The 18,763-nt window shown below is 37.6% G+C and overlaps 3 protein-coding genes across 3 annotated transcripts; 1 reads left to right on the top strand and 2 right to left on the bottom strand.

Annotated features, from left to right (window-relative positions):
• Positions 1-1,570: 1,570 nt before the first annotated feature.
• Positions 1,571-4,462, bottom strand: LOC113664339 (2',5'-phosphodiesterase 12). Its single transcript, XM_027179934.2, has one exon. It carries the CDS (start codon positions 4,460-4,462, stop codon positions 2,564-2,566), a length of 1,899 nt encoding a protein of 632 aa, XP_027035735.2. The 3' UTR covers positions 1,571-2,563.
• A 474-nt stretch (positions 4,463-4,936) lies between these two features.
• On the bottom strand, positions 4,937-8,111 carry LOC113664333 (uncharacterized). Its single transcript, XM_027179930.2, has 7 exons — positions 7,936-8,111; positions 7,798-7,846; positions 7,622-7,679; positions 6,732-6,825; positions 6,158-6,212; positions 5,621-5,683; positions 4,937-5,225 (listed from the first exon to the last, which is right to left on the bottom strand). Exons 1-7 carry the CDS (start codon positions 7,962-7,964, stop codon positions 5,028-5,030), a joined length of 546 nt encoding a protein of 181 aa, XP_027035731.2. The 5' UTR covers positions 7,965-8,111; the 3' UTR covers positions 4,937-5,027.
• A 2,859-nt stretch (positions 8,112-10,970) lies between these two features.
• LOC149034635 (uncharacterized) lies at positions 10,971-18,565 on the top strand. The gene is made up of 13 exons (XM_089193703.1): positions 10,971-11,106; positions 11,432-11,500; positions 11,862-12,224; positions 12,772-12,882; positions 13,380-13,618; positions 13,953-14,131; positions 14,569-14,668; positions 14,776-14,872; positions 14,970-15,202; positions 15,335-15,452; positions 15,660-15,751; positions 16,389-16,509; positions 17,087-18,565. The coding sequence occupies exons 1-13, from the start codon at positions 11,004-11,006 to the stop codon at positions 17,128-17,130; spliced, it is 1,869 nt and encodes a 622-aa protein (XP_089049829.1). The 5' UTR covers positions 10,971-11,003; the 3' UTR covers positions 17,131-18,565.
• The last annotated feature ends 198 nt before the right edge of the window (positions 18,566-18,763 follow it).

The following is an 18,763-nucleotide window of genomic DNA, read 5'->3' as shown; positions in this document are numbered from 1 at the left end:
AAACAACAACTTCACACTATAAAATGATTGGAAAAATGTGTCCAAGGAGGAAATTGTCGACAAAGGAAAATATGTTGTTATGTCTTCAAGGTACAATATATTTATTTTTAAAGCTGTGACTTCACCAGATTGATCACGACTTTTTTCGTCAGTTACGCATATTTATAAGTCTTACAGTACCTTACCGGTGACCATTAAAATAGGTAATTTCTTCTTGAGGGAAAAAAAAACCTTTACTAGAGAACATTTTTATTTTCAACCAACTTCTCAGAGCTCAAATCATAAGTAGTTAAATATTTTATTTGATATAAAGATGACAGCCCGTCAGATAAATGGAAACTAAGAAACTAAGATAGTGGGAGTGAAAGAGATCAATATGAATACCATGTGTAAAACATCATTTCGTAAATTGATTTTCTCATACTGGTTTCCTGACATTGTGTAATCAACAGACATAGACAGATGTCAAAGAAATAGGTATTGTCTGTTTAAAACCACAAAAGAAATGTGTATCCGAAGCATTTTTTGATGTTAAGTCAAAGATCAGGTGTGATTTAGGAATAGGTCAGATACACATTATTTTATATTCAACATATGAAACAGGGGATAACATAATTAAATACAAAAACTCCTAAATTAATTTTTAAGCCATGTCACTTTAATTTTTGGCGCTTAGCTTGAACCCTTGGTCAAGATCTAAGAAGCAATTCTCCTGAGTGAGTGCTTTATGTGCTTCCTTACTTGCTAGTTTAGAGAATTTAAAGTGGAACTGATCCAATATCATTAAGCTCCCGTCCTTGTTTGCCTGACAATACACTAAGTTTCATATTGATCAACACTAATTATCATAGGGTCAAAGTCTTCTTTTTGAAAGCACGTTAGTGATTGGGGCTGTCTACAAAACCATATGGGTTTTACAAACAATTTCATCCAGAGATGGACTTTGTACAGAGCAAAGGAAATATTATTTTCAGGTGTTATTAATTCAAAAAGTTGTTCACTGCAGCCAATTACCTAACAATAATCTTGACAATGAACAGGATACTACATAGAAACATGAGTTTAATATTTCTCAGTGACGAGAGAGTTTCCCTATGGAACAACTTGGGGTTAAAATCATTTTGTGTCATTTTTCTTACAAGCAGCTCACAAAGAAAATTTTGGATGGTAAAATATGTCATTTACATCCTACTTAGTGAAGATATGGATTTTTTTTTCTACATAAATTGTGTGCCCCGCTGTAATTCTTTTTAGCCTTACATCTTTGATATAAATTGTAAAGCTGTACAAATTTTTTTTTGTCCTATTAACCTTTTGTGTCTTGCCAGTGACCTAGACAGAATTTCTCCTCACATTATCAGTAAGATATCAAGCAGACAAGTAACCAGAATAAAGAAAAATATCGATAAGGGGATTATTGGTTGATCCAATTCCAAATTCTCCAAACTAACCACATAAATTGTAGGGCAGACAGAAAGAAGAATTACTCATGAAATCTTGGGAGTTAAAGGGTTGAAAAGGCAAATAAATGATGATGATGACAAAAATATTACACAGGCTACTTCAAATATACTTTTTGTCATGGGATCTCTTTTTTTGACAAAAATATCTATTTTAAGGTTACATCACATTAATTCCTCCTGTCACATCATTTAGTTACCAATAAAACAAATACTTGGAGCCAGAGAATGCAATCTTTCTACAACACTAAATGCCATAATTCACTAAGGTAATGATAAGCAGCTTCATCGAGATATTACCATTCAGATCTTGGATCAAGTACAAGGACAAACCTCTAACAGGAAGAAGACCTGAATGGCTATTTGCGACTAAAGGAATTGATCCTCGCCAATTACATGTCTTGCATGTTCCTGTACAGACTCACAGTACAACAAGCTGAATAAATACTACAATCTTCATTCCATCTTTGAGTTTGTGCTTCTATACTCTGAGTAGCATCAAGTGATTTAACATGAATTATCATATGCACATTTCTCATAAAGGCATAATGTGGTTCTACTTTTTATAGTATGTGAAATAAAACCTTGTTAATTCATCAATTATTAATGAGCTTACATATTTACAACATCTGCTAACTCACATGGCTTTTATATGCAATACCCACTGCTAGAGTTATTTTGTAAAGTGAACAATTTTTCTCACCACCTGCCTAGCCTTTGCTATTTTGCAGGCTAGTGTTTTGTGTTGCATCCAATACTACGTAAAAAATTTGGAAAAAGAAAAAACCACCTCAAACTGCCAAAAGTAATCAAAACGAATTTTATAGCAGAGAGTTGTAAAATCAATGTTGTTATAATACCAGAGGGTTAAGAAATATAAGAGATGTTGTTGTAATACCAGAGAGTTGAGATGGCTGAAAATTCAGCTTTGTACTTTGTACTTTAAGTATAATCTATCACTTTGTCAGAACAATCCAAGTTTCAGATAGCCGAATGTTCATAATGAATAATTATTAGGAATAAATTAGCTTAAAATGCTCAAAAAACAATGGATTTTTTAAAGGACTTATTCATTAAGCTGTCCAAATATAAATGGCTTGCATTCACAACTTCCACTTAAGATCACAGACCAACGCCAAATGATCTGACGGCATGACAACAGAAGGCAATGCCAAATGCGATGATAGTTCCTCCTCACTTGGCAAGGGAAGAACTGATTCCACTTCAAGGTACTTTCCATCAGCAAAAATATAATCTAATGTCCCTTTAAAACCACCAGTGTAGTTTGTAAATGGTGGAAAACTGCATGCTGACAAAAGATTAAAATCATGGCTGATATTTAAGGTTGTGCAACGTTCTTCCTTATCCTCACACACTGTCCAGTCTCGATGTAAAGAATCAATATGACTGGTTGTGAGAAGTTCAACCAATCCGCTTCTTGGCAGACTGTTGAAATCACCACAGAATACCACAGCAATCTGTGGCTGATCATGCATTCCATCTTTAGTTACCTGGAGAGACTCACAATTGGTATTCATTGGAATCTCTTGCTTATTGGAATTGCTGCTCATGCTGTTAGAAGTGAACTGTGAAATGACTTCCTGCAAGTGATTTAAAATAATTGCACCCTGAAGCAACCTTATATGAGGGTAAGTTGGTTTATAGTAAAGATGTGTGTTAGCTACACAGAGATATTGATTGTCAATACCCAAAACTTTGAGTATTGAAACTTGAGCCACTGCATTTCTCTTCTGCAAAGTTTCACGTAAAATTGGAATGGCTGAGACATGATCTAAGATTACTGCTTGAGCAGGATCATCGAGGAGGGCTTCATTTAACACAATGTCATGCTGACTTATCAAAGCAAACTTGCTCTCTCTGAAGAATGTGGCTTCTCCTTCTGGAACCTCTCCAGCTTTACATCGTAAAAGACCTCTAAACCCCATTGTTTCAAGAGCAGGTTTTAAATTATGTTCAAACAATTTTGACCCACATTCTTGAAGGCAAATAAGGTCTGCATTGTAGCCAGGAATTTCCTTAAGTAGTAACTGCTGACGATAATTAATGTCCAAAGCGTATGGTGGACAATATGGGAACAGAATCTTCTGCGCAAACTCTTCCTTAGAATATGCCTCTGCTAGGATGTTATATGACACAACCCTAAATGTGCTGGAGTCAGCAGTTTTCTTTTTAGTGTACATGTGTCTGGCATCAAAGGGGCATGTTGCTGGGCCTGCAGCAACTGTTACAGAAGTTGTTGCTTCGGATGTGATGCTACTGATTTTCTCAGCATTTCCTGGTGCACAAGCTAGTTTGAGATAACATCCAACATCAAGTACAGAAGGAGTGTACAAGAAGTCATTCCCAACTTCCTCCCAGCTCAAGACTTCTTGTGAGGAAGCTGGTACTGAACTTGCCTGTTCGTCACTATGATTTGAGGATTTAAACCATTTATAGCGACAAAACTGTTTGTCGCCAAATTCCATTCGAAGAGAAGGCATTACAGGGAATCCCGACATCATATTAGTGGGGAGAATGAGAGAAGTGACCGTCGGAGGATTTATCTCTACAGTGAAGGTTTCTGATCCGATCTTCAATATTGCTCCATCCTTCCAAGCGGCTTCATTGGTAAGACTCGAGTCGACTGGTTGACCATTGAACCAGAGAGTCGTATTTCCTTCTAAACTACCGCCGATTTCGTTGTAATCAGCACTCCTTTTCACCTTTTTCGCTTTCTTCTTCGAGGAAAGTTCGATTCTAGTCAAAGCCTTCGACAGGACTTCATTCTTGCTGCGCTGCATTTTTCGATCTTTACCATCAAAGGTGAAAGAAATTGTTAAATAGTCTTCGCCCTCGACACTTCTAACGGCTGCTATTGACATTCTCGTAATTAAACAACGAAAAAACCTCACTGATCTGATGCAAACTGGTAACTTCAATGAATTGATGAAACCTGCAAGGCGGTACATGTTTGGACGAGGGGGAACTGGGCAACATTGCATCAGATTACGATGTTGTTTCGTTTTAGGTGTCCCGTTTTAGCAATTATGCGTAGAATGCCTGGACACGGATCGATGTTACAGATTTCTGGCCTTAAATCTCTCGCTAAAGTTTCTCTTCTCCAAATAAAACCAATGAGGGAAAAATCCCACGAAGTTTTTCCCTCCATGCTACTCCCGCTCCTAAGCCAAGCCAGTGGACATGGTGGAGTCTTTCCGGCGACACTAATGATTATGTGGGAAGAATCCTACCGGGGTTTTCCCCCCTGCTACCCCCCTCCCGAGCCACAGGGGTACTTTTCAACAAGATCAAAAGGGTTGTAATTTGAAAAGATCACTAGGCTAGGTATTCACTATCGATCGAAAATTTTGACTCCATGTGTGTAATCTTTTAGTTGAAGGCGGCTTAATGTAGCCAGATATGATTGTACATAACGCTAACTTTCTGCGACCTTCGTTCTTCCTGATCATTCATGATTTTATCAGATAAGCAAAGGTTTATTTGATATTTCCTCGCTTGAAACTTATCGACATAGCTTAAAAACAGATTACCATTTGAAAGTTTGTATCAGTCATCGGTATTTAATGTCTTCTCAGAAATTTTCAGGTTCTCTTCTCTTATTGCGTCCGATAGTTCGCTTACAGGAGAGCTGGACTGGGGCTCAGATGTAGTTGATGCTTCAGCCCCTTCGGAAGAGCTCCCTTTGCACTCTTCTATTGATGAAGGCTCTAAACCGTCGTCTTTGGCTTTTTCATTAGCCTGCCACTGTTGATTGTAAAACAACAGAAAGTTAGATAAATGAATATCCAGTTAAATACTTTTCTGCACGGTCAATTTGATTAAATAACAATTTAAACATTTATTTGTTTATTCATATATTTATGCAACCATCTATTTTTGCCACCGGAAGTGATCAGGAATTGCCCAGATTTTGTATCACCACGCTCTGTGATTGGTCTGGAAAACTCGCGCCATTCCTTGAACCAATTAGATGCAAACATAGATCAATCGTGGCGTAGTCTCTTGCATTTTCCCGCGCTTGAGGTCGGCTAACTTTAGTTCTTTTTACTCATTGAATTCTCATTGGCTTCTTGTCATGTCTACCTTTGATCTGATTGGCCGTTGTGTGCCCTAAGTCGCCACGTTAATGTTCTACTCACCTCCTCAAAATTGAAGTCAAAGGGCTTGGTCATGTAGTAATGTTCTACACAGTCTGCTACAGTCTGAAAAACAACCGAAGGACACTCGGTATCAAATAGTATGGTAAACGCTCCAACGGGCTTTAGGACAAGGGTGGGGGAAGTCTCGTACCCAGACCTTTCATGGCACAGGGAGAGGTTTATCTGAGATTGGGGCGAGGAACTCATTAAAAAACGGCTAAGAACCGAAATGCGTTTCAAAATGTTATTCTTAATTGTTATCTAGACGTAGGACTCTAATGCAAACTAAGAAAAGAATCCCTTTCCAATCAAACCTTTTTTTCACACGGTCTAAGCAATTGCAACAACTGAAGTCTCAGGTTAATTTTAGATTCCTCACGGAAAGATAAATTTCTCACCAAGAAAAGTTTGGCCAAAGCTAGCGTTTGAATCTTGGGCAATCTCAAATTACTGAATTCTTTGGAAATATGTTATATCATTGTTTGACGATTAGCACGAACGGATTCAGGTTAATAACTTTTACAGGGTCATACATACCATTTCTGGAAGATGGTCAGCCACTTTGCGGAATTTCTTTCCATGTACAGCCAGTCTGCAAATAAATGAGATAACTTTTTTTTTTAAATATTAACTAACTCTGTTATGGTGAAACAGTATTATTTAAAAAGAAAAAATAGCAATGCGTTTTGTCATACTCATTTACTATCTTCCAGATCCTTGAAATCTCGACTACAAAGATGACTTTTACAACATATGTCATTTGTTTATTTGTTTACTTGTTTTTCTGTTTGCATTCTTTAGGCGGGAGGAGGCTACTTCCCTCGCGCGTGACTCTCCCCTCGCCCTCTCCAAGTTCTCACCTCACGCTTTCCACGCGAGTCATAGACACCTGAACTGTAGGTTTCTCCTTAAACCGCATTTAGCCTTTGACGAAGCTGATCGTTACACCACGCTGAACACTTGTTGTTTATAAAAATAGCGTATGGCTTAGCTCACGGAAGGGTCTAGGATCGGGATCCTCATATAGGGAACTTAGATTTTTTCTTTGTTCCGTGTTCTTGACCATTCTCTCAAAGTCAGTAATATATAGTCGTAATCGGTGGATATTTACCCATTTGCAAACTCTTCGTGTGACTCCTCAGTCCACTTTTCAAAAGCCCTCCTTCTTCGCTCATTTTCTTCGCTCACCGGGTCTTCTATAAGTTCTGCTCAATTTGAGAAGATGTTAATCTAACACACTAATGTAACAGCACTTGCGCAACATCGTTGTGGAGAAAATTTGCAGTGATTATGAACGGGCTGTCGCGTAACATGGCCTAGAAGATACGCGCGCCCAAAATTTTTGCTCAAACGGGATTGTGAAGGCAGTTAAACTTGAAATTCTTCAACTGATTAACAGATTTAACAACCACTTCGATAAGCTTTGTAAAACAAATATCTTCGCTACGAATTGGTCTAACGCTCACTAACTGTAAATAAGCACAAAAACTATTTTTATTTCACCATGCTCTATTGCCTTCGGCAAACAGCCAAGCTGTTGGCGAAAAACAGCGCTGTATTTGATTGAAAACTACAATAATCAATCTTTTTATGATGAGCTTATTAGACATGCAACGTTGCTTTTCCTTTATGTGATATTATTCGTTTTCCTTAGGTTTCCGGAAGGGCCTCTGTTTACTGCTAACCACGCTGAAGATATGCGTAATCTTGCCTTAGTAGACAGTTGAGAATGAAACGAAATAAAAATTTTGTAATTTTCAAGAACAACGGGCAATAATTTGGCACAAAGATAACTGGTGTTGCTGAACCGAAATTAACAATAGTTTGGTCCGATTGATTTTTTTCCTCAGTGATTCTGTGACACAAGGGGTCTTATAGGCAGCGGTGCGTCGCCGGTGACCGACCGTCGTTGAAACTCCTCGTTGGAGATGATTATTTAGACAAACTAACAGCTGAACTTAACTTTCTGTCGAATTTATAGCTACATATTCATCGCTATACCTTCCATTATCTTGTAGTCAGCTGGAGCGCAGACTCGTTCTATCTTCGCCCTTGATCCCTAAAATTGAAGAGGAAGGCAACGGTTCCAGGTTGAATAAACAGCGAAGAACATTGTTGACATTTCAACAAAAAAATAAAAACGTAAAAAAATTATTGCCAACTTTCACTGCACTTACTCTGACATCTTTTTCTTCCGAAGGTAGCCTTGCATTTCTTCGCTTTGTCCTTGCAAGAAAGAAAAGAAAATTTGTGAAACTGCATTAATTTTTCGCTCCATAGCTTCTGAGGAAGTAAACAGTAGAGTTACAGCTTACCTCTTCTTCTCTGGTTTATTTTCTTCCATTTCGGCGGTTAAAACAGGTTTTCAACGAATGGCAACTTGATCAAATGTTTACTCACAATTCTGCACTGCTATATGCTGTTGAAATACAAAATGATGTCACAGATGACAAGAACTCAACGACTCTTGCGCGTGCAAAATGATAGCAAGCCTTTCCTCCTTGCAGCATTCTTTGCGCGCGTTTATCTCATCTCGTTCACGATTGGTCAAACTGATTCTTGTACCCAGAGCAATAATATGCCAAATTCGGTTCGAATATGTGACGAGGAACAACATCTATAGTCACGGACCTCTTTAAACCATTACGCTCCAAACATTCCAGGATAGTGCCATTTGGGATTTAACTGTTTAACCACAAACAAATTGCAGCTGTTTTCTTCTCAAGTTAAAGAACTAACGAACTTAAAGTGGGTCTCGGACGAATTTATTTATGTGAATATGCGATTCGTACCCAGTCGTCGTTGGTCCTAAAAGGCGCGAGGGAGATGAGAAAGAATCATTTAAGCACACAACAAAGGGACGACGGGACGGCAGTAGGGAGAAGTGGAATTTCAAGACTATACTAAGAACTATTTGAATTAAGAACACTGTATTTATTTTAGCTTTAAATTTAACCTGCCACTGCTATGTACAAATTACTGGTGGAGAGAAAACGTCCACTCTGAGTCATTGTTCGAAATATAGTCGCAATATTTATCGATATTATACTAAAAGTGACTTTAAAATTCTTTACATAACGCTAAAAAAATTAAATTGAGTAGCGCACAAATTACTACGCCGTTACATTTCCAGATGTTTGGTATTGTAATTAAAAATACCATCGTTAAAGATATCAATTAATCATAACATTGATCTAAAATTGAACATTTTTCATTAACCCCTAGGGGACTGAGGGGGTGGGGGTTTTTTGACTCAATCAGTGACATGACATTACTAATTAGGCCACCAAATTTTTTTAATAAGGCAGAAAACAATAAAACTAACATTTTTAGAAAGAGGAGATTTTGCACTTTCATTTGGTGCAATGAACTAATACATGTGTCTTACAGAAAAAATATGAAAAATCCAGAAAGGTAATAAATCAGATTTTTTTCCCCAACCGTCCTCAAATTAGAGAACAGAACTGAAGTGAAAACTTTGTCAACACAATAACTGTACACAATATCAAGTTCTATATACACAGAACACTTTTCCTAGCACAAAATAAAACACTACTGTTCTTCTTTTAACCATATTTAGTTGCAAACTTGATGTCAGTCAGTAGTCTCAAAATCATTTTAGTGTTCACTTGAATCAACCTTAAACCTCGATAAGTAAATTAATGTTTTGATCAAAGGAAACATAAAATCATCTTGATCTCCTTTGAAGTGGTCTGCCTGGACCACTTCTTGGTCTGCCATGACTGTCTTTGAGTCTCTTGGGACCATTTCTACTGGGGTCATCAAAAAGATAACTCTGCAGTGTGTGGTAGCGCTCAAAGCAAGGTGCTGGACACATACGCACTTGGCAAACCGAGCACTCGTAGACTGTTTCCACTCGTTGAATATGTATTTTACAGTTTCTGTGAGTATCTGTCCAATTCCCAAACCCTCAGGGAGAGTTGAGAGTAAATGTACCAGCTTTCGGTCCTTCCATGTCACACAGATGAGGTTGCCACTTTGACGGAAAAGCGATTCTCCCCTGACAAGGCTTTTGACCTGCTCGCATTGCTGGTCAACAATGTCCTGAGGTAGGTACTTTCTATTTCCCCTCACTGTTCCACAGGCTCTAATTCCCTTTTTTTTCCAGTTCTAGAAAGAGAGGTACACTGGTATACCAGTTGTCAACAAACAATTTGTAACCTTTGTTGAAATAAGGCTCTGTTAGCTTTAAAACAACTCGCTTAGCCAAATCCTTGCTTGCTGCTGGACCCTCTTTTCCAGTGTAAATAGAAGTACCAAGTACATAGCCAGATGCTGAATCTGCTATAACAAAACCTTTGATCCCAAATCTGCTTCTCTTCAAAGGCAAAAATTGTCTGAAGTGAACACGGCCCTTGAATTTGATCAGTGTCTCATCAAGAGATAAATTCTGAGAAGGTGCATATACAGCTGTAAATCTGGGCACAAGAGCATCTAAAAATGGTCTAATTTTCCACAGTTTATCCCTGTTGGGATCTGTCTGGTCTGGGGCATTGCAATTATTTACAAAGTGGAGATATCTCAGAATGTGAAGGTAGCGGTCTCTTGACATGGTGCTAGAAAACAGTGGAGTTTTGGTGACCGAATCAGTTGACCAGTAAGCTTTCAAATTGCTTTTTTTGACAAGACCCATTGCCAATGTGAGCCCAAGCCAAGCCTTTAGCTCTGGAAGGGTAAATTCGTGGAGATCACCCAGGGAATTGTCCTCAAGCTGCCGTTTTTGATGCTCAAAACGTTTGGTCTCGCGAATAATCAGCTGATAAACATCGTCAGTAAACAGAAGTTGGAAGTAATCTAAACAATTACTGTTATTGTCCATTTCTACCCTCAAACCAACCTCTTCGCGAAAATTTATGCCTTCTGGGGGTTGTATAGTAGATGTCCATCTCATATTGGAGTAGTTTTGCTCCTCGTCATCGCTGTTTTCAATTTCTCCATCACTTTCCCCTTCCTCTTCATCGCCATTTTCCTCTTCATCGCTGCTATCGACATCGGAAGGCGCTTCATGGTCAGAATCCACGTGGGCGATTCGCAGAAATGCTACAGGCAAGTCATCTTCGTCCACAAAAGTTAATCCCATCGATTCTGCAGCCGCCATTTCGATCTTTTTCGCAAACAGATGTCTTACTAATGTTTTGGTGACGCCATATTTAAATGGCAGACGCGATATAATCAACAACTGAAGTAAAAAATTCCGGAAAATTCGTATTTCGATGTTTCGACAACACGATCTCCACTGCAAATGAAGGATTATCATAACTTCTCAAATGACAAAATGAAGTATAATCATTCAACATTGTGATGGCCGTGAAGCCAGTGGAAGACTGGAGAGAGTAAAAGCACACGAATCACCAAAAACAAAATGGCGGCGAAGAAGGCCTCCAAGAAGAAAGATCTTGAGGTTCTGCTCCAGGAAGCAACAAGTTTGCTAAAAGAAAAAGAAAAATCGCGAAAGAGGAAGAAAGGCGAGAGTGATTCCGAATTTTACAGGGACTCCCCGCAACTTATTTACATGTCATTGAATAAGAATAGCGTCTATTGTGTTATGCCTCGATCTTCAAAGCCTCCCGACACATGTAAATGAGTTGCGGGGTATTCTGAAGTTTAGCCGGAATGTCATTACCCAGTGTTTCAGATTATGATTTAATATTAGTATGAGACTATTAAAATCAAAATCAATCTGGGTTAAAAAAATTAATCAAAGATAAAATTGAACCACAACATAATGACCTAGTCCATAATCCTTCGTTGTTCAAAAGCCCCTAACTCCTTCCTTATGCCTTTCTTTAGAACCGATTCCTGGCATAACTGGGTTGGACGCAGGCTATGAGTTTGATTCAGATGATTTTGACGAAACAGGTAAGTTTATAGACAGAAACTCTTCATATAAGACTCTTTGTATATGAAGTTTGTTTGGCAAGGTTATATTTAACATCATACCGTAAGCCCACTGGATGTGATGACATGTCTTTTGAGAGCCTGTATAGCCAACTCAGTGCTATGGCTATAACTCTGTCATATTAAACAAATGCGAGTGGAGTAGTTGATTTATTAAAACCTCAAAAAAGTATCTGAAAATTTAATACAACATTGTGAAAGACTCTGTATTTATGGTCCATGGTATATGAGTTCATATACCATGGCCTGTAAACCAATCTAAACTCAGGAATTACATATGTTCCTGGTTTAATGAACAAAAATATTAACACTTGTTCCACAGACAATCTTGACGCTGCCTTGGCAAGATGCGATGAGCTTCTCAGCTCATTCAATGCTTCATCTCAAAGCTGGGAGACACGCATGGTGAACTTGTCAACAAACTGGGATAACATCCGAAAACTTCTACTGGAGGCTGTCCTTAGTTGTGAGGGGCTTCCTTCACCTAATCGCTGTCATATGTGTTTAGAAGGAAAAGTTTGCATACGGTGCCATGACTGCCCAAAGAAATTTTTCTGTCCTTCATGTGACCAAGATGTGCATTCTCTGTTACCTTTTCATGACAGAGATGGTTATGTTAATGGATTCTTTCAGGCTATCCCTCCAACCGTTACAATTGATGAAAGTGGAATAGAGCGTATTGTAGGTAGGCAGGTATAAACTAACAGTCTGAACACAGTAACCACAATATAAATAATTATCAGGCATTAAATTAAGGATTACAAACAGTGGTATTAATTTTCAATTTTTTAAAATTATGTACTTTGTTTTCTTTGTTTTATGTGATATTGATTTCATTTTTTTAACTTTTTATGCAAAATGTCTGATTAAATATAATTACTCAGGTTCCTGTTAAGGTGTTAGAGGAAAACAGTTTATGATTTTAATGTTTTTATTGTCTCCATTAACATAATCTGAAGCAAAGGGAAATAAAAATCAGGCTGGTTTGAAAATTTTCAACCAAAGATAAATTTTAACTACAGCAGATATATGAATTAGATATTTGGCAGGTGCTGCTTTCCTATTTTTTGAATAAATTTCTTTATGTAGAATTGTTATTTCAGTTTACTTTCCTTTCAGTTTTTTACCCTGAAATGCAGCTATTTGATTCCTTGCCAAATAGTACATTTATTTTTATGTTATTACTAAAATGGTTCTTTTGCTATCGTAATGTCTGACATTTTATTTGTTAGCTAAACTGTTACCTGTCATCAGTGTACCTGAAAATTGCCCATGCTGTAATGAGGCTGGAGTATTAGAGCAGCGACCAACTACAGGAACAATCATTGTCATAAACGAGAAAGGTAGTGTATAGAACAAGTTTCAAGTCATTGTTTTTTTCTTCATCGAGTCTTTCACACTTTAAACCTAAAAACTAAAACAACTCCCCTCACCCACCCATTGTAAGTAATAAGTATCCTCTCAAAAATTGGTACCATGCCATGTGGTTGTCTTAAATGCACTAAGCAATTGCTTTTAATAATATTTATTTTTATGTAGGTTCTTCTCTAGCTTAAAAGAAAGATTTTTTCAAATGCTCAAATAAGCTTTCCTTTGAACGTGACTGTATTTACGAGGGCAATAGGCTTGTGCACCTGGGCAAGATGGATTCTTACTTTGTTCTATACACTAATCTTTGATTTTGGGGAAAGTTGGTAAAACCACATTCATAGACATTAAATGTGCCCATTATATCTGAACCATGATAGAAACCCTTCCTGTGAGCATTAGGTATTTGATTCTTAATAAATTTATATATTTAGCTTTCTTTTTACTTTAGCACATATTTTCTCTCTTTCAGGAAGGTTTGATTTAAACAAGTTCAGCATTCAGTGTAGCCGATGTGATGCTGTTACCCCATCCGAGTCCATTAGTGACGTGGTTCAGGCTGGGTATTGGCCAGGAAGCCCAACAGACACAAGCTATCTTTTTGATCAGCAGCTGTTTCGTCTATGGGATGCCATTCAAAAGAGAATGCCTGGGAGCTCAGAAAGCTCCTTTATCAGAGCTCTCGAGGACGTATCTGTAACAAAAGGAAGGGTACATGATTCCACTTTTTATTTTCAATAAACTGAATAATAGCTACACTGTGATACTAAGTCACTCGCAGTGATACTAAGTGCCATAGAACATGTAAAGATACCATATAAAAGGGTAAAAAATAAACTACATGTATTAGAATATCATAAAAACCGATGTTTTGTCATAATCAGGGTTTGTCATACATGTATAATTTTTAATGTTACACATTATTTTTTATTTCTTTTAAAAATGTACATTTAAAAATACATGGCTTCATTTGCACATGTTATTCTAGGACAGTGTTAATCCATTTTTGTATATAACTTAACTAGTAAGTTATTTACTTTGACAGGCACCAACCATCAATAATTCTGCGTTCTCTCGTTCATTCAAAGAGTGGAAGTTCTTGCAATACGAGGTAGATTGTTTGCAAGGACTAAATTGGATGAAGTGCCCTCCTTGTTCAGTTTTTCAGCATTCATGCCATGTTGATGGCAATATGAAACTTCATCGTTACAATACATCAGGAAGGTAAATATTCAATAGCGGTGTGATGAATTGTTTTATTTAAATAGTGAAAAACCAATGTTTGTATGTTGTAGTGTAATAGTGAAATGCTACCTTTATTAATTCCAAGTTTTGAAAAAAATTTAATGCAATGTGATTTGTCTCGGTCATTGCTTATTTCAATTTATGATGAATCTTTTGAATACTATCTCTTTTAATGCGAGCCTGCGTTTTCAACATTAATTTAATGGCTGCCTTATTATTGAATTTCTGAAGCATATCAAGGGCTGCCTTTTTAATTAAATACCTTGTTCGCTGATGTTAAAATTAAATAACACTTTGCCTTCTGTATATCTTAATGCAGTACTAAAATTGTGTGTGTTGGAATCAGAATAACAATTCAGAGAAAGTGATATTAAAATTAAATACAATAAATTGTGTTTGAATTGTCTTTTACCTAGTCAAAGAAGGCCATCATATTATGGAGACCTGTTCATTGCCAAGAACCACGACGTTGACAGCCACCTGAAGGCAGTTTATGCAAAGAAGTCCAAATCTAAGGTTTTAGAAAATGCATTTTCCGTTCCAAATTTTAAAATAAAAACTTAGGTCACTATGTTCGAGTTTATTCTCATGACATGATGCTTTTATGGGTTTTCAATGTACAGGACGTTGATAATAGATGTGGTGACTCACACTGGAGGGCTGCAAACAATCATGGCAGAAAGGCAGCCAAATTGGACGAGACTGGACTGGAAATTGCAGGTCAGAATAAAATGTAACTTGTTGAAAACATGTGGTTGATAAGGGTGTGTTTGATGTACTAATAATTATCGAGAGTTCTGTTTATATAATCACGTAGGTTGCAGACATGGCTTGGCTCAGTGGGCAGTGAACATGTTCCAGGGAGAGCTGTATGGCTATGCAAACTTTGTACACCAGAAAAAAATGATACCAGCTGGTGTCAAGTATTTCTGGGAAGACATTGTCTGCAAGTACTGGAAGTGGGCTACAAAAGCTGGTGGGCTTGAAAACTGTGATATGAAACCAGCCTTGTCTGTGATGCATGCAAAAGCTCATAGTTGGACATGCCAGGTAGTATATCAAAAATAGAAATTAAATGTGATATCAGAAAGGGGTTGTTTTTGGGACAGCAAATTCTAAGTTACATCATGTTGAATGATTTGCACTGACTGTAAAATTTGCTATTATAATTTTTGTTGACAGGTCATATGGGGAGGCCGATGGCAAGATGGAAGTGCCTGCTCCACTGGCGAGGAAGTGGAACAGATCAATTCCCACATGTCTCGTTGTGGAAACACTACAAAGTACATGCTTCCTGAGAGTGAGTTGAAACTTTAACCAATAATGCAGTAATAAAGTGTGTTTAAAACAGTTCCTTTCCTTACGAGGTTGACTAGCTAGTAGCAGCTTACTTTCATTTTGGTTAATCTTATACAGTGCAAAGTTTTTCAAGTATACAGTACGAATTGAAAATAATCTAAATCATTTTATTATTTTACCATGAATCTCTTTTATTACAATTTTCAAGATCGAGAAGAGCTCATTACTGAGCATGCACTGAGATGGAACAAAAGAAAAATTGTTGGAATGGTACAGAGTCTTGCGCGGCGATACACTCGTGTGGGTAAAATGTATATTATGTGGTGTACAGATGAAGACATGATTTTTTTTTTTCTGTAAATTTTTTTGTTGGTGGTGGAAAGATCTCTACACTAATTTTCTATAAGTAAGGAAAATGTGGTGTACAGATGAAAGGGTGTAGAATGGTAAAATCCAAGACGAGCTGAGACGCCAAGGCCCTCGTTTAAAATCCGAGACAAAGACTTAGCTATTTTGTAAAAACGGAACCTGAGATGCTGCGATTCCAAAATTCAATTGTAAGACACCGTGATCAACTGAAGAAATCTGGGCAAAAGTTGTTTACAGCGCTCTGTAGCTCTCTGTACGTCGTTTTACAATAAATTATGTCTTGATAAATCAGAAGGGCAATTAAGGATTATTGTGCTTTCAAACTACAAGTTACAGACATGTATACAGGCAAGTATACATACATATACACATACCGGTAGTCTTTTGTAACAACTAATAATTTGCCAAGACCCATCATTTTTCAAGGACCCTTGTACAACCCTAGATGAGGATAAAATATTTCTCTAAACATTTTTTGTTCCAAAGAGCTCTACCATAGTAAGAAAAGAAAAAAAGTCAGTTTCATTTAAGATTGATTGTTTTTTTCACTTGTCTATTGCTTGAAAAGGCTACTAAAATGCTAACTGAATCACGCAAAGAATTCAATGAAGTTCTTGATACGTATGAAGTCCCATTGGCTCAATTTAAAGCAGACGAGTGGAAACGTGCTGTTGTTAGTCATGCACATGGTAAGGAAGCTTTTTTGTCTTTTGTATTATTTGATTTTGCAATAACGTCATTTGAAAAATACCTTCTACTTGCAGCAACAACGTCCACAACAAACAGAATTTTACTCTTGTAACACAGCTCTAATTTATGAGATATTGTTTTTTTCAAACAAAATACAGAGTTTATCAGTATGACAGTAAATAAAGCTCAAGGGAAATTCTATTTAGCAAGTTAATGGTAGTCAAGCGTTATAAGAGTCAATTCTGAAACAAATGTCTGTATCATGTTATATATATAGCTATCATGCAATGTTTGCAATTGTTTATCAGTAGCTATCACCTTTTTAGTCAGTGATCTTGGGGCCAATTTAAATGCTACTCAGCCTAACCATTTCTGCTATTTAGGCTAGCCTGAAATCAGGAGCAGAAGTTTCAATATACTGCTTACCAATTCCCATTTTTCTCCAGGTTTTTTAATTATTTTATTTGAAGTTCAGATTAGGTTATGAAAATAGGTTTACTTGGTAACCCAGGTTGGTAACTGATTGATCAAATTCTGTCACTTCTAAATGACAATATATATATTTTTTTAAAACAGAAGTGGAAGCCTTGCAGGGTACTTCTAGCCGTCTGGGTGGGTGAAGCAACAACTAGCAATCAGGTCGTGGCACAGAGAGCTGGGCCTGAACAGGTTGATGAGGATGGTAGTCGGGGAGGTGGAGCTAGGCATGGGCAGCTGGATGATGGTAGTAGTTGGGCGGGTAGAGCTTGTAGTGGCCAGGTTGATGAATGTGGTAGGGTGGCTGGTGGAGCTGGGCCTGGACAGTTAGATGACAGAAGTGGCCTTGGGCAGGTGGTAGACACTGTTAGTCAGGCAGGTAAAGCTGGAAGTGACCAAGTACATGAGGGTCAGACTCTGGCAGGTAGAGCTGGACGGGGGCAGGTGGATAATGGTAGTAATCAGGCACGCAGAGTTGGGCATGATCAGGGGGATGATGTTGGTAGTCGGGTAGGTGGAGCTGGGCGTTGTCAAGTGAATGGTAGTTGTAGTCGGGCAGGTGGAAATCAAAATGGGCAGGTTGATGATTGTTTAGGCAGGGGAGTTGTGGCTGAGCGGGAACAAGTACCAGTGGGGAAAGAGAGCGACGCAGTTGCCTATGTCGTTGATGGCGAGATTCTTTCTGTTGGCATTGTGGACAGAAATCGTGATACTCTTCACGGTCATAAAATTGAGAGAGGGATGGTCTGTGTTTTGATAACATACCTCACAAAGCCCCTTGTCCCTGCACCACTTATTTTAGGAGATCCCGATGAAAACCGCCACTTGCAGAAAGGAATGTTCTTCGTTTTACCTGCTGTTAATTTGTTCAAGTGTGAGAAGTACATTGCGGGTAAAAAAGTTGTCTTACGTAAATATATCTGCAGCAACAATCTTGGACAAAACTAATTGTGACAAACACATTTCATACATGATTTTTTCGCTAGTGTCTATAGTACTTGAAAACGGATAAGAAGTATTTATTCTCTATCCTTCTACTCAATGGTGTTTCTTAGGGTTTGCGATCCACCAGGCTTTGTTTTCACTGCACGACAACGTTAACAACCTTGAAATGGGGAAACCCGTAAGGGGGGGGGGGGGGGGGGGTTGAAAAAGTGAACTGTTGTACCTTAATAAGTGGAAATGTGGCCAAGTATCTCAACAGTTGCGTCCAAGATTGTAGCTTGTTTGGTTTGAAACTGTAACAAGTGGAAGCATATTGTAATGCGCTTTACTTTTTGACAGTTTTTTTACTTTTGCTGTTGCCGACGGTTTTGTTTTTTTAGCTTTAAATCATGCGATTGTTAGCGGGAAAGCGAGTGGCGTAACACAGTGTCAGTGGTTTATTTAAAAAGGCTCGAAGCAAAATAAAAGGAAACTCAACATCTTCCAACTTTTCTTTCCTAGTGATAACCTGGCCTTGAGGTGATGTCTCAATTTTTTGTTGCCAGAATTGTGTTTCCTTAGAATCAGGTTTGCAATAAACAGCAAATAATTATAATAAGTTGCAAGAAAGCAATAAATCTCGATTAAAGATAATGTTACTGAAGTATTAAAATAGTTTGTACTGTTTTAAAAAACGAACATTATTATCCCTCCCTTGTTCAAGTGATGGATATTGTCAACTGCGGCAAAAAAAAATAGTTTCGTTGAACTATTTTCGACTTAAGTCCCGTATTATTATTATTATTATTATTATTATTATTATTATTATTATTATTATTATTATTATTATTA

This window comes from Pocillopora damicornis, chromosome 14, assembly GCF_964200805.1.
Source record: "Pocillopora damicornis chromosome 14, jaPocDami1.2, whole genome shotgun sequence".
NCBI classification, from domain to species: Eukaryota; Metazoa; Cnidaria; class Anthozoa; order Scleractinia; family Pocilloporidae; genus Pocillopora; species Pocillopora damicornis.
The sequence above is the reverse complement of the archived record's forward strand: the minus strand, read 5'-3'. Positions and strand labels throughout refer to the sequence as shown.